General features: G+C 40.1%; 2 protein-coding genes across 3 annotated transcripts in view; both read right to left on the bottom strand.

Moving 5' to 3' along the window:
* Positions 1 to 16,807, bottom strand: part of LOC106592258 (zinc finger protein OZF-like) — a 510,174-nt gene that overhangs the window by 22,854 nt on the left and 470,513 nt on the right. The gene's annotated exons all lie outside the window — the stretch shown is intronic.
* Positions 6,376 to 8,166, bottom strand: LOC123728046 (zinc finger protein 658B-like). The gene is made up of 2 exons (XM_045698552.1): positions 7,358 to 8,166; positions 6,376 to 7,273 (listed from the first exon to the last, which is right to left on the bottom strand). The coding sequence occupies exons 1-2, from the start codon at positions 8,025 to 8,027 to the stop codon at positions 6,507 to 6,509; spliced, it is 1,437 nt and encodes a 478-aa protein (XP_045554508.1). The 5' UTR covers positions 8,028 to 8,166; the 3' UTR covers positions 6,376 to 6,506.

Genomic DNA, 16,807 nt, shown 5'->3' on the forward strand with positions numbered 1-16,807 from the left:
ATTAAATAAAGGTTATATTATAGGTCTCACAGCTGCTTATGCTGACAAAACATGTTAGAGAATAGGTCAGATTTAGCTTTGTGATGCTCATTTCAACTTCCTGTCTTGTTCAGCTTCAGATAAACACTAAATATTTCACTTAAAATTTGTTTTTTTGTAATTCATTATACAAGAGAATTAAAGTTTGACCAGTACAAATGAATGTACAAACTTTATTTTTCATGGGAAGATCAATTAAGCTGGCTTCAATGGAGTTGTCCAAACATATTCATCAATGACTCAAATAGCAAATCTAGTTTTAAAATAAAATGTAATAAACACATATACTTTTGTTTATTGACGTACAGACTATGTAGTAAAAAATGTCTCCCACCAAACTAATAGTGAAAACTGATAATCACACCCTCTCTATCTGATACATGCAGTCTGCCAGCTCATTACCACAGAAAACTGCAGAGGGAACTACTACCGCCCAGTTAACCAGCCCCACAGAGGATATTCAACACTCAGGGCAAATCCAAGGTCATCTCAATATCTTTCCAGAAGAAGCTAACAAAACACACCAAAACTGACCAGGTGAATACTAACATTCTATAACGCTCCCTTTTCCTCTGCACAGTTCTCTCCCAGTGAGAAACAATAGGATTACAGTAAATTGTGCTACGATTTATTGAGAATTTAGTGATGGAATGATTTTAATCTTAGCTAGTCAGAGAACAGACGAGGATTCTCACATGTATATGTTGGTGTCCTTTTAAGTTGCTCTGCTGAGAGAAAATATTGCCACAGTCAGAACAGGAGTATGGCTTTTCTCCAGTGTTGAATTATGAACTGTCAGATCTCTTGATATTTTGCAGCTCTTCCCACAGTCAGAGCAGGGATACAGATTCTCTCCTGTGTGTATTTTTAGGTGTATTTTTAGCTTTGATAGTGTTAAAAAGAAAAATTAATTGGTCTGTTCTATATCTTCAATCACATTAAACATGTACTACTGTGACATTTAAATGTTTAATGGTATTTTTCATCAGTTGTTTTATATGAAATGTCATTTCCACCACACTCTGTCATTACCACAACGCTAAGTCATTACCATCACGGTACATATTTCTGTGGAAAAGGTGTATTAAATTACAATTGATATTGATGATTTTTCCCATATGTGAACCTTTTATACTTGTTCTTGAGATAATATTTGACATTACTTTAGAAATTAAGATTTTGATGTGGTAAATACATGTTTCTGAGTATCATCAAGGCATATATGGACATTTAGACATGACAATGATGAATACATATAATTAAGAAAACTTCCAAATAGTAAAAAAAAAGAACGTTTTTTAATGTGAAATGTTATATAAAACACCCTAGGCACAATTTCTGCAATTTCATTTTCAACTAAAATAGCTAATTTTATGACGTAGTGGTAATGACATTTCCCCTCAGGTATTTGGAGAAACCGATAAAAATCTTTAATTGTTAAATTGTTTGGTCTCAGCCACTATTAGATCTTGTTTCCAGAGAGAGTGAAGAAGATATTCAGATAGATAAAAAGCACTTTCAACAGGTTTCTAGTACAGTTAAATAGTTAACACACACACATGGACGCAGCGGTCTAAGGCACTGCATCTCAGTAGAAGAGGCGTCACTACAGTCCCTGGTTTGAATCCAGGCTGCATCACATCCGGCAGTGATTGGGCGTCCCATAGGGCAGCACACAATTGGCCCAGCGTCGTCCGGGCCGTCATTGTAAATAAGAATTTGTTCTAACTGACTTGCCTAGTTAAATAAAGGTTACACACACCACACTTACCAAAAAGTTATTTTGTTGGCATTTACGTATGTCCTCATTACCATTAAAACATAATCAAAACCCATTTATTTAACTTACTTGCTGTGCTGTTTCGTTCATTTGTTCAGTCATTTAATTCTCAACCAGGACTTCTATGGGTCTTTGCGTGTCAGAAAAGATACAGTAGCTATAGTTAGCTAGTTAACTATTTAGCTAGGTGTCATCATCTAAAATAACCCAAATTTATAACACAGTTCTTATTTGATTAATGGTGGTCGGATTAATGCTAGCCACAATAAGGATTAGCAACAATAGTGGACTTTTCAGTTAGCCTTCAAAATAAAAGTATGGAATAATTCTTCTATTTGTATTAACTTGTATCACTTTCAATGACATACTTTTATTTTGAAGGTAAACCGCACTATTGTGCCTAATCCTTATTACGGCTAGCTTTACAACACATAACCCGGTCCAGTCAAGCCTCACTAGTTTAATGAAGCTAGCTGGCTGCTTATAACGTTCAATTTCAATAGGCGAACAACAAGTGGCAACCTAGCTAATACTTACAAGGATTCCGAAATCATTGCTAAGAATAATGAAAATGACTGCAGTTTTTACTGGTCATTGTGTTCAGGCTGGTTGTATTGGTGCTAGTTACGTTACCAAGCTAAAGCTAGCTACCCCAGAAGTTGCGGTCGAACGAATAATGCTTTATTACCAACGCGGTGTTGTAAACACATCGTTCGTGGTCGGTATTTGCTGACATTTTAGTACAGCTTTGACAGTGCTACTGTATCATTTTTGACACGCAAAGACTCAAACGGCGTTCCATAGTATGTATGTCGTGAAGCTAATAGCGGTGACGCTATTACTGTGTAACTCTGGTAGGGCAACATCGGAAAAATAGCGCTTTTGCACTACCAGTCGGCAAAAGCCAACATCACCAAAGACAGAACGGTTGATTGTCAAGGGAAATGAATTCCATTATCTTGGATTTAATGTATTTCACCTTTGAGTTGTCTTGCTGAAATTTCTACTTGTTGACTGGCAGACATTGTGGGCCAGTTTAGGAATGCTGTGTTGCATGTATAGCGCAACATTGTACGTGGTGTCATTACATCATGTACCTAAATTATATAGGTATGCACGTCAGCTTTGACATCGGTTTTGTACATTGGGCATTAAACTAGACATCGGCCGAAAACCGATGTTAGCATTTTTAGCTAAAATCAGCCATTTCCGATATGTTCACGATATATCATGCATCCCTAAGTATTAATAAAGACATTGGTGATTTTACCACTGTAATCAGATCCGACATTGTTATGGTCATTGAATTGATTAGCCCACTAATCACATGTTAAATGTGTAGTGTAGCCTACACTGTGTAGGACTATGAAGTGGGCAGCTATAGGCTTTGTTAATAGGATAATTGAAACGTGTGGATATAGGGCTAAATTTGAAATAGTCATTGTCTCTGTGAATTGAAATTATGTTGTTCCCCACCAGTGACCTCAGAAGAGAAAACAATGATACAATGTAGTCTAACAACATCGCTCTCAAACAGCACAGATGTGAGATGTGTTTCACTGTAGAAGCACTGGTCCTCTTACATTTTAATTCCAAGTTGCATATTACAATATTTAAGGGCATATCAGATGGCCTGCTCTGCCCATAACAGTCACACCAAGCATAGGGTTGGTTAGTATAAGATTGAAATGGGTAAATAATGTACCCATGAAAACCCTATGAAATAGCTGCCCAATACCATCTGATGTATATATTTAATATATTACATTAATGGTGACCACAGCCCATCCAACAATACATTTCAATCGTGTTTAACTGTGTTTTTTTCTACCCTGCTGCATATATTCAATGTATTCCATTTCAAATGTGTCTCCCAGTGCAGCTTTAGTTCCGGGCTATTATGACACGCCAGTTTCTTCTATGTTCCTAGGCCTAGTACAATGGAAAACATATATTGTTTTTAGGTCACTGCCATTCCACGAAAATACCGTGCTATATTTTTTTCATTGTACTACAATCGTACATTTTTGTACAGGTCTTCACATCGGAGTACTGCTGCATGCCCTTTACCTCTCTTGACCATGTCGGGCAGGCCAGGCACAACCCACAAAGCTCAAGGCGGCTCTCCACTTCCCTCTGGTAGCTTCTTTAGCAAGCCTGATAATACATCACTCCTGATAGACACCAGCTAAAACTCTTGCATAAATGTAGCAGCCTATACACCTAATCATTAGCGATCTGAAATGTGTTATTGCATGGAAACTGTAGGCTACGAACAACAGCAGCTACATAGTCTAGCTTACTATGGCCCTGTACCTCTGGCAAGGGTAAACAAAGTGGTAATGTTGTGTATTGTATATACAGTATTTCACTTCAAACAGTTTATTTAATTATACACAAGAGAAAAAAAGCAGTTGCCCAGCATGAATTCATGTACAAACATTATTTTTCATTACATTCTTGTCATTTAGCAATTTTTATCCAGAGCGACTTACAAGACAAATAAGAGTTAATTGGCTTGCTCAAGGGCACAATGACAGATTTTTCACCTAGTCGGCTCGGGATTCAAACCAGCAACCTTTCAGTTACTGGCCCAACACTCTTAACCGCTAGGCTACCTGCCACCAGATCAATTAACTTCAATACAGTTATTCAAATACATTCATCATCAATGACTAAAATAATGAATCTAGTATTAAAATACAATTTAATAAACACAATTAGATGATTCATAGCCTGTTTATCATTAAACAAAAGTTGTTTAGTAATATAAAATAATCCACCGAAACTAACGCTAAAAACTGATCATCACACCATCTTTTCTGATATACACTGAGTGCACAAACATTAGGAACACCTTCCTAATATTGAGTTGCAGCCCCCCTTTGTCCTCAGAACATCCTCAATTCATCAGGCTTAGACTGTCCAAGGTGTTGAGAGCATTCCACAGGGATGCTGGTCCATGTTGACTCCAATGCTTCCTACAATTGTGTCAAGTTGGCTGGGAGTGGATCTCTACTCCGAATAGCTCCTTCCATCTCCTCCCACAGATACACAATTGGATTGAGATCTGGTGACTCGGCAGGCCACTGCAGTAAGCTGAATTCACTGTCATGTTCTTGGAACCATTCCTGGACAAGCCTTGTGGCATGGGGCATAATGCTGCTGAAAAAATCTATTTGCAGATGGATACACTGCTGCCGTGAAGGGATACACCTGATTGGCAATGATTATTTAGATATCCTGTGGCATTCAAACAATGCGCAACTTTTATCAAGGGGCCCAATGTGTGCCCTGAAAACACACCCCACGCCATCACACCATCAGCCTGCAATGCTGACACACAGCATGGATGCATACAGTGGTGTAAAGTACTTAAGAATAAATTATTTAAAGAACTACTTTAGTTGTATCTGTACTTTACTATTTATATTTTTATATAAATATTACATTTATTCATATTGTAGACAACTTTTACGTCACTAAATTCCAAAATAAAATAAAGTACTTTTTACTCCATACATTTTCCCTGATACCCAAAAGTACTCATTACATTTTTTATGATTAGCAGGACAGAAAATGATCCAATTCACACACTTATGAAGATAACATCCCTGGTCCTCCCTACTGCCTCTGATCTGGCGGACTCACTAAACACAAATGCTTCGTTTGTAAATGATGTCTGAGTGTTGGAGTGTGCCCCTGGCTATCTGTAATATAAAAAAACAAGACAATTGTGCGGTCTGGTTTGCTTAATTTTAAGGAATTTAAAATGATTCATACTTTTACTTTTGATACTTAAGTATATCTACAACCAAATACTTTTAGACTTTTACTCAAGTAGTATTTTACTGGGTGACTTTCACTTTTAATTGAGTCATTTTCTATGAAGGTAATTATCCCACCACTGGATGCATGTACTCGTGGTTTCCGGCATACCATAGTCCTCCCATCAGCGTGAAACAGCATGAACCGGGAGATTCATCAGACCAGGCAATAGTTTTCCAATTTTCCAGTGTCCAGTGTTTTCATTCCTTAGCCCACTGCAACTGCAGTTTGTTGATTTTTGCTGAAAGCTAATGAGGATCTATAATAAATACACAAAAACTACATCATTAAGGATCATAGCTTTCACCTGGGTTCAGCTGGTCAGTCTATGTCATGGAAAGAACAGGTGTCTATAATGTTTTGTACACTCAGTGTATGTTGTGTCTACCAGCTCATTCCCACAGAAATCTGCAGAGGGAAGCAGTACCACCCAGTCAACCATCAGAATCCACTGTGAGAAGCCTCACAGAGGATATTAAACCTTAAGGGCAAATCCAAGGTCATCTCAATATCTTTACAGTAGAAGCTAACAAAACTCACCAAAACTGACCAGGTGCACACTGATCAGTGAAGTAAAGAGAGGCTAACATTCTATAACACTCCCTTTCCTCTGTACAGTTCTCTCACAGTGAGAAACAATAGGATTACAGTAGAGTGTTCTACGCTTTATTCATTTGATGCAATTCAATGATACAATTCAATTCCTTTATGTTTACATTGGTGTCTTTTTAACTGGCCCATTTGAGAGAAAAGCTTTCCACAGTCAGAGCAGGAGAATAGCTTCTCTCCTGTGTATATGTTCATGTTGTTTTAAGTCGTTCAGTTGAGACTCTTCCCATAGTCAAAGAAGGAGTAAAGCTTAACTTGTGTGTGTTCTCTGATGAACTTTTAACCCAGTTGATGTTGTGAAGCATTTTACACAATCAGAGCAGGAGTAAGGCTTCTCCCCTGTGTGTGTTCTCTGATGAACTTTTAGCCCAGTTGATGTGGTGAAGCATTTTACACAATCAGAGCAGGAGTAAGGCTTCTCTCCTGTGTGTGTTCTCTGATGAACTTTTAGCTCAGTTGATGTTGTGAAGCATTTTTCACAGTCAGAGCAGGAGTTAGTCTTCTCTCCTGTATGTATATGTTCATGTGTTTTTAAGCGGCCCAGTCGAGAGAAACTCTTTCCACAGTCAGAGCAGGAGTAAGGCTTCTCTCCCTTATGTACATGTTCGTGTCTTTTTAAGTGGCCCAGTAGAGAGAAACTATTTCCACAGTCAGAGCAGGAGTAAGGCTTCTCTCCTGTGTGTATACGTTCATGTCGTTTTAAGTGGCACAGTAGAGAGAAACTCTTTCCACAGTCAGAGCAGGAGTAAGGCTTCTCTCCTGTGTGTATCCGTGCATGTCGTTTTAAGTGGCCCAGTAGAGAGAAACTCACCGCACAGTCAGAGCAGAAGTAAGGTTTCTCTCCTGTGTGTGTTCTCTGATGAACTTTTAGCCTAGTTGATGTTGTGAAGCATTTTACACAATCAGAGCAGGAGTAAGGCTTCTCCCCTGTGTGTGTTCTCTGATGAACTTTTAGCCCAGTTGATGTGGTGAAGCATTTTACACAATCAGAGCAGGAGTAAGGCTTCTCTCCTGTGTGTGTTCTCTGATGAACTTTTAGCTCAGTTGATGTTGTGAAGCATTTTTCACAGTCAGAGCAGGAGTTAGTCTTCTCTCCTGTATGTATATGTTCATGTGTTTTTAAGCGGCCCAGTCGAGAGAAACTCTTTCCACAGTCAGAGCAGGAGTAAGGCTTCTCTCCCTTATGTACATGTTCGTGTCTTTTTAAGTGGCCCAGTAGAGAGAAACTCTTTCCACAGTCAGAGCAGGAGTAAGGCTTCTCTCCTGTGTGTATACGTTCATGTCGTTTTAAGTGGCACAGTAGAGAGAAACTCTTTCCACAGTCAGAGCAGGAGTAAGGCTTCTCTCCTGTGTGTATCCGTGCATGTCGTTTTAAGTGGCCCAGTAGAGAGAAACTCACCGCACAGTCAGAGCAGAAGTAAGGTTTCTCTCCTGTGTGTGTTCTCTGATTAACTTTTAGCCTAGTTGATGTTGTGAAGCATTTTACACAATCAGAGCAGGAGTAAGGCTTCTCCCCTGTGTGTGTTCTCTGATGAACTTTTAGCCCAGTTGATGTGGTGAAGCATTTTACACAATCAGAGCAGGAGTAAGGCTTGTCTCCTGTGTGTGTTCTCTGATGAACTTTTAGCTCAGTTGATGTTGTGAAGCATTTTTCACAGTCAGAGCAGGAGTTAGTCTTCTCTCCTGTATGTATATGTTCATGTGTTTTTAAGCGGCCCAGTACAGAGAAACTCTTTCCACAGTCAGAGCAGGAGTAAGGCTTCTCACCCATATGTATACGTTCATGTTGTTTTAAGGTGCCCAGGTGAGAGAAACTCTTTCCACAGTCAGAGCAGGAGTAAGGCTTCTCTCCTGTGTGTGTTCGGTGATGAACTTTTAGCTCAGTTGATGTTGTGAAGCATTTTACACAGTCAGAGCAAGAGTAAGGCTTCTCTCCTTTATGCACTCTCTGATGAACTGTCAGAGCCTTTAATGATGTGAAATTCTTCCCACCATCAGTACAGGAATACCGATTCTCTCCTGTGTGCATTTTTAGGTGTATTATAAGCTTTGACAGAAATGGGAAAATCTCCTCACAATGTGGGCAGTGATGAGACCTCTTAGCTCTGTCATCTTCCTGCTGTTGCTCTCTGGATGTAGAGAATGTCTCAACACGGTATCCTGTGTGAACAACATCAGAAGGACCAGTCAATTGGTGTGGTATACATGTCAATCATATGTATTTTATGTAGCCCTTATTACATCAGAAGTTTTCACAAAGTGCTTTACAGAAACCCAGCCTCAATCCCCAAAGAGCAAGCAATGCAAATGTAGAAGCAAAGTGGCCACGAAAAACTCCCCAGCAAGCAGGAACCTTGGAAGAAATGTAGAGAGGAACCAGGCTCAAAGGGGTGGCCAGTCCTCTTCTGGCTGTACCGGGTGACATACGTATTCATATCAGTAGGCTGTACAATACAAAAGGGAATAAAACTATTCTAAAAGTGGGTAAAAGTCGTGAAAATTATGAGCCATATCATCCTCCACTCACTATCACAAGGGTTAGTAACCAGGCTGTATTACATCCGACCATGATTGGGAGTCCCATAGGGCGGCGCAGACGCGCTAACAGCCTTCAAAGTACACGCTACACAACGTAACTAAACTTAACCTATAGTAGATTTCTTGGATTTACATAAATTAATAAATGACTCAAAAACTATTTAGTACGAGGTGGTAGTATGTTTTAGGCAGCACTATTTTCCTGAATAACCTTGTCTTCACTGTATTATTCCAATCAAAAACCAATTGTATTTCCCGTTCACATCATATTAACAATTTATAGACAAAGATAGAAACTGAATGTGTCTGAAAATTACTACATAAAATTGTCTCTTTGATGCAGACAGAGTGGGCGCCGCGGTTTTCCCAGCTCGTGAATTTTAAATAAAACCAATAACATGCTAAATAAATGTATTATTTATGAAATTACCTTGAGAAAATGATGTACATCCACTCAGACAAACCCAAAGTCTCTAGCTATGTGGCTTGTAAAATAGTTATCACGTTCTTCGCTTGGTTTGACACAAAAATAACACATCAACCCTTTACCAAACGTGATACCTTAATTACCAGATGTGTTACCTAGCATGGTATGACATTTTCCTTTGATATTAGGAAGTTGAAACCTGCTAATTACATACCTGTAGTAATAAATATAAAAGGACACAAATATTAACTTCTTAACATCAGAGTTATGGCGCTTCATTTATTGTTAAGAATGGTGCGTGCCTGCCCGGAACTTCCTGTTCCCCCACTACCACAGTGCAGCCACAGATAGAACAATGAGACAGATATTTCACCAGATGTATAAATGTGATGAATCCGCTTATCGTTTCCACTCACTACCAAATATGGTAGTGAGAGGAAGCCCACTGGCCGGCAGTGGGAGAAGATGGATTTTGGCTGACATTCTGCAAATGTTCTAATCGATTAAACATCTGATCTTAATACAGTTGTTCCCAAAACTAAAATCTGTTATGAACAGAGTGGACTAAGTTTTGTAGACTTTACCCTTTGCAAAAGTATATATATTTTTTAATTGCCTAACAGAAATATGCAGATGTGTTCTAGAACGCGGCAATAAGATCTCGCTAGCTCGTGCTTGGCTCTGCCTGCTATGACTCATCTGTTCGCATCGGAAATGTGGTCTATCAAGGTTTAGTTATAAAGAATCGTTGGTGCAACCATCCGTGCATTCAGGGATCCATGGGATGGCCCTACCCCATTATATGAGAAGGGTGGCGCTTAATTTGTTGCCGATCCTCCAGCACCTCTCAGTTTTGTTTCCGGGACCCATTTGCCAGGATCAGGTAGCCTACCTCGTGAAATGAAAAATCAAGTTTGCAATGTAAAAATCCTAATGAAAGCAATCAGAGTAAATACAATTGGATTGCCCCTGTAATTGTCATGACCCCTAAAAAACGTAATATGAAAACGCTGGAAAACAGGTTGTAAATGGATCCTGCTGAAAAGAAAATACTAATCTGTCCTTGAACAGCATTCATCCAAAATATATTGTGAAATTCACTTTGAGAATATTTCTAACACAAAAAGCCCCTTTCAAATAGGTCTTTGAGCAAACAGCATAGTTTTACAAAGTAAAGCAAGAGAGAGAAGCTTTTGTCCGGTGAGTGAGCTGCACATCATTGGGTGAGTCAGTGAAACTGGAAAGCTTGTTAAGGACTATAACTTCCTCCTCATATTGTACAATGTGTTTCTCCACACACCTGGCCTAGGCTTTTGATGGATTCATGACAAGGTCGTTTATATTGAGCTCAGATTCTCAGTTTGTCAGTGTCAAAGTAGTGTGTCATTTGTGAGGTATTAAAAAAGTATTGAAAGTCTCCAGTCATCTAAAATGATGTAGAATTGCATGAAATCCGTTTATTAAAGGCCACATTTTTCCTGGACTCCAGGCTACAAAAAATGAACTCCATGTGTCTAACTTCTGTAAGCGGCTCAACACCGCTGCTCCTGAGTGGCGCAGCAGTCTAAGACAATGCATCTCAGTTCAAGAGGATTCACGACAGTCCCTGGTTCGAATCCAGGATGTATCACATCCGGCCGTGATTGGGAGTTCCCTAGGTCGGCGCACAATTGGCCCATCATCGTCCGGGTTTGGCCGTCATTGTAAATAAGAATTTGTTCTTAACTGACTTGCCTAGTTAAATACATTTAATTAAAAATATGCCAGTATGCTAAAGCCATGATAATGCATGCAACGCTTTATTATAAAGGTGATTGTATTTAATGTGTTGTGGTACCTCAAAAGACCCCCAGGTCACCCCCCTCTTAGGCTCACGTTTGGTTCCGGCACCTCCCAATTTACACAGTAAGCACTGGAGAAGTGGGTAGCTGCTGCTGCCTCCTCCAGGACACATCTTCTTTACATAGAGTTCATCAGGCTGTTGATTGTGGCATCTGGAATGTTATCCCACTCTTCAAAGGCTGTGTGAAATTCCTGGATATAGGAGGGAACTGGAACAAGCTGTCGTACACTTCGATCCGGACCATCCTCAAAGGGTGGCATGTCTGGTGAGTATGCAGGCCATGGAATTGGGACATTTTCATTTGTGTACAGTGTCTTTCTTGCGACATCGGGCTGTGCATTGTCATGCTGAAACATGAGGTGATGGCGGCGGATGAATGGCAGTACAATGGGCCTCAGGATCGTGTCACGGCATCTCTGTGCATTCAAATTGCCATCATTAAATGCAGTTGTGTTCGTTGTCTGTAGCTTATGTCTGCCCATACCATAACCCTGATACCACCATGGCGCACTCTGTTCACAACACTGACATCAGGGCTCCCCATTAGCTGCCTCCAAGGTACCTACTCAGCTACTCTTGTCCCCAGCACAAGGTGCACCCGTGTAATGATGATCATGCTATTTAATCAGCTTCTTGATATGTCTCACCTGTCAGGTGGATGGATTATTTTAGCAAAGGAGAAATGCTCACTAACACTAATGTAAATGGAACATGTCTGGAATATTTTATTTCACCTCATGAAACATAGGACCAACACTTTACATGTTGCATTTATATGTTTGTTCTGTGTATACAGTTTTATTTATCATACAAACTATAATAACAAAATGTAAATTAAACTAAATTAGCCTGCTTTTCTGTTCTAATCAGCTCCCTACACAGGCTGAGAAGGATCCTGTAAGAGCGGAACATTATCTGGTGACAGTAGTCCTTGTAGTCTTGGAGGCCCAAAAACTTCTCAGCTGCAGATATGATGTCCAGCTTCTTGGACTTCTTGTGCAGTACAATTAATAACTGTGGCTATAAATACTAAAAACATCCACCTTCTTCACAATAAGTGCATCCAGATCACTTGATTGATGTACAGCATTTGCAACTGGTTGTGGTGCATCCACCACCATTTCTTCAGAACTGTGGCCTCTTGCCCCTATAACTCTCTTCACCACCTCCACATAGGAGATTTGCTGTACAGTGCTGATCCTTGACACAACCTCTTTCACCCTAACAGGGCACACTAGGAATTCAGGAACATGACCCCCACCACAGTTGCAGCATTTTACATTCACATATAACCTTCAATAAAAAATGTCTGTCTGCAAACACTTGCCGAGTGGCCAAACCCTTAGCATTTCTTACGTGCATCGGGTTTTACACCAACTCTCTCATGGGGTATCTTATATATCCCAGCTTTACATAGGGTGGTAGATACTCTTCATTGTCGTGTCTTTGGGGGTACCATTAAACTGAAGACATGTTTATCAATTAGCTCCCTGTAATTATTATCACGCGATTAAACTGATTAATCGTTTAATTGTAATTAACTAGGAGATCGGGGCACCAAGGACAATATTCAGATTACAAAGCTATAATTTTCCTAATATAACTTTCCTGTACTATAATATTCTATTCTATTATAGTATAGGCCGATTATCTTCTGGTTTAAATGGTGTATTTTACCTCGAGTCCAGTCTCATTCCAAACGTCGTAAATTATTGTATCTGCACGAACCCAGTCTTTACTAAAATCATCCATACATCAATTGTCTTAAAATCATTTATTTACTACACTAAGTAATTAACAGAAAACATACAAACAGTAATTATCATCACAAAGGATTGGTATAGTAATGTGCGCTAATGGCTAACAGGCATGGCTGGTCTGTTAGACAATGGGTCATAAACGGTCAGCTGAGAAGGTACACAGAGTTCATTAATATTAACAATTGACAATTGAAGGCTCGCTCATTCGGGAACAATTGCAATCAATATATATTTACGCTCATGTGTCGTCGTTCTGATGGAGAGTTTTGTCCGCGTTCTCTCTCTCTCTCTCTCTCTCGGTTAGAATGGATCTTTCAGAGCGACATTCAATAATGTCGTCATAGAATGGTTGTTTCGTTGGTCTTTGCGTTCAATGATATAATTTACTTAGCTGCAGACTAATAATTAATATCAAAGACTTGTTCTTATTCTGTCGGTATCAATAGTCTAAAAGTTAACCACGTGGTATGGTTCACTTTCAGTAGAGGAATTGGATGGTAAAACCTATTGGCCATGGAGTAGAGGCCTGGTCTGAAGAAATGTAAATCAGGGAGGGTTTTATAGTGACCCTTGAACAGGTTTGTCAAATGACGCCTGGTCCTGTATGTGTCCCTGGGGGCGTGCCTATGACTGAGCTAGACTTGGTTACAGAAATACAATTCTATCACATCAACATTAGTACAATAGCATCTCAATGTATTATAAAAGCTTTATCCTTATTAATACATTCCATACACCCATTATGATGCAAGTCTCAAGCTGAGGCTATTATATAAACAGTTTTATGGTAATATGGCTATATTGTCTCTGAGTATCACAAAATTGTACCAAGCGGATCAGTTCGTAGCTGGATTCTTCACCAATCTTCCATACCTTCTCCAGCACACACATGTCGCTCGGTTCTCCAATTCTATGAGTTGGAAGAATTTCCTTTGTCTCTCTATGGGCCATGTGGCCAGAGATTCTCCTGGAATTTTAGAGTTTTTACAACCCTTTACACACAGGGCCTGGGTTGGGGGGAAGGTAGGTTGGGTGGTGGTGCAAAAGGGAGGGGGTCAACTGTCCTCCCTGTACCAAAAGAGGCCAACGTCATGACATCATCAAACATCAATAATAGAGACTAACGTTGCTCCTTTCTCACATTCTCCATACGGATCAAGCGAAGTGCACTTGCGTCCTCCTTCTTTGGGATTTGGTTGGCGGATCACATTTACAGTGAGGGAAAAAAGTATTTGATCCCCTGCTGATTTTGTACATTTGCCCACTGACAAATAAATGATCAGTCTATAATTTTAATGGTAGGTTTATTTGAACAGTGAGAGACAGAACAAAAAAAATCAGAAAAACGCATGTCAAAAATTTTATAAAATGATTTGCATTTTAATGAGGGAAATAAGTATTTGACCCCTCTGCAAAACATGACTTAGTACTTGGTGGCAAAACCCTTGTTGGCAATCACAGAGGTCAGACGTTTCTTGTAGTTGGCCACCAGGTTTGCACACATCTCAGGAGGGATTTTGTCCCACTCCTCTTTGCAGATCTTCTCCAAGTCATTAAGGTTTTGAGGCTGACGTTTGGCAACTCGAACCTTCAGCTCCCTCCACAGATTTTCTATGGGATTAAGGTCTGGAGACTGGCTAGGCCACTCCAGGACCTTAATGTGCTTCTTCTTGAGCCACTCCTTTGTTGCCTTGGCCGTGTGTTTTGGGCCATTTTCAATGCCCTGGCTGAGGGAAAAAGGTTCTCACACAAGATTTGATGGTACATGGCCACGTCCATCGTCCCTTTGATGCGGTGAAGTTGTCCTGTCCCCTTAGCAGAAAAACACCCCCAAAGCATAATGTTTCCACCTCCATGTTTGACGGTGGGGATGGTGTTCTTGGTGTCATAGGCAGCATTCCTCCTCCTCCAAACACGGTGAGTTGAGTTGATGCCAAAGAGCTCCATTTTGGTCTCATCTGACCACAACACTTTCACCCAGTTGTCCTGTGAATCATTCAGATGTTCATTGGAAAACTTCAGATGGGCATGTATATGTGCTTTCTTGAGCAGGGGGACCTTGCGGGCGCTGCAGGATTTCAGTCCTTCACGGCGTAGTGTGTTACCAATTGTTTTCTTGGTGACTATGGTCCCAGCTGCCTTGAGATCATTGACAAGATCCTCCCGTGTAGTTCTGGGCTGATTCCTCACCGTTCTCATGATCATTGCAACTCCACGAGGTGAGATCTTGCATGGAGCCCCAGGCCGAGGGAGATTGACAGTTATTTTGTGTTTCTTCCATTTGCGAATAATCGCACCAGCTGTTGTCACCTTCTCACCAAGCTGCTTGGCGATGGTCTTGTAGCTCATTCCAGCCTTGTGTAGGTCTACAATCTTGTCCCTGACATCCTTGGAGAGCTCTTTGGTCTTGGCCATGGTGGAGTTTGGAATCTGATTGATTGCTTCTGTGGACAGGTGTCTTTTATACAGGTAACAAGCTGTGGTTAGGAGCACTCCCTTTAAGAGTGTGCTCCTAATCTCAGCTCGTTAACTGTATAAAAGACACCTGGGAGCCAGAAATCTTTCTGATTGAGAGGGGGTCAAATAGTTATTTCCCTCATTAAAATGCAAATCAATTTATAACATTTTTGACATGCGTTTTTCTGGACTTCTTTGTTGTTATTCTGTCTCTCACTGTTCAAATAAACCTTCCATTAAAATTATAGACTGATCATTTATTTGTCAGTGGGCAAACGTACAAAATCAGCAGGGGATCAAATACTTTTTTCCCCCTCACTGTAAAAGTTGGATGTGATCCGCCAACCAAATCCCAAAGGAGGAGGACGCAAGTGCACTTCGCTTGACCCGTATGGAGAATGTGAAAAAGAAGCAAAGTTAGTCTCTATTATTGATGTTTGATGAAGATTTAAATAATGCAAAAACAAAGTGTTGGAGAAGAAAGTAAAAGTGCAATATGTGCCATGTAAAAAAGCTAACGTTTAAGTTCCTTGCTCAGAACATGAGAACATATGAAAGATACTAAAGTGTTTTAGTACTATATCTCTTGACGCAATGATGAAAATAATCATGGCCTCCAAACCCTCAAGCTGCATACTGGACCCTATTCCAACTAAACTACTGAAAGAGCTGCTTCCTGTGCTTGGCCCTCCTATGTTGAACATAATAAACGGCTCTCTATCCACCGGATGTGTACCAAGCTCACTAAAAGTGGCAGTAATAAAGCCTCTCTTGAAAAAGCCGAATCTTGATCCAGAAATTATAAAAAACTATCGGCCTATATCGAATCTTCCATTCCTCTCAAAAATTTTTGAAAAAGCTGTTGCACAGCAACTCACTGCCTTCCTGAAGACAAACAATGTATACGAAACGCTTCAGTCTGGTTTTAGACCCCATCATAGCACTGAGACGGCACTTGTGAAGGTGGTAAATGACCTTTTAATGACGTCAGACCGAGGCTCTGCATCTGTCCTCGTGCTCCTAGATCTTAGTGCCGCTTTTGATACCATCGATCACCACATTCTTTTGGAGAGATTGGAAACCCAAATTGGTCTACATGGACAAGTTCTGGCTTGGTTTAGATCTTATCTGTCGGAAAGATATCAGTTTTCTCTGTGAATGGTTTGTCCTCTGACAAATCAATTGTAAATTTCGGTGTTCCTCAAGGTTCCGTTTTAGGACCACTATTGTTTTCACTATATATTTTACCTCTTGGGGATGTCATTCGAAAACATAATGTTAAATTTCACTGCTATGCGGACGACACACAGCTGTACATTTCAATGAAACATGGTGAAGCCCCAAAATTGCCCTCGCTAGAAGCCTGTGTTTCAGACATAAAGAAGTGGATGGCTGCAAACTTTCTACTTTTAAACTCGGACAAAACAGAGATGCTTGTTCTAGGTCCCAAGATACAAAGAGATCTTCTGTTGAATCTGACAATTATTCTGGATGGTTGTACAGTCGTCTCAAATAAAACTGTGAAG

Source organism: Salmo salar, chromosome ssa17 (assembly GCF_905237065.1).
Source record: "Salmo salar chromosome ssa17, Ssal_v3.1, whole genome shotgun sequence".
Classification (NCBI taxonomy): Eukaryota; Metazoa; Chordata; class Actinopteri; order Salmoniformes; family Salmonidae; genus Salmo; species Salmo salar.

Bases quoted from the DNA above. Each gene is read 5' to 3' on its own strand.
- LOC123728046 (XM_045698552.1), bottom strand. From the start codon at position 8,027: ATGGGTGAGAAGCCTTACTCCTGCTCTGACTGTGGAAAGAGTTTCTCT. The intron at 7,274-7,357 runs ATACAGGAGAGA...ATCAGAGAACAC, and splicing joins AAAAACACATGAACATATAC to ACACAGGAGAGAAGCCTTAC.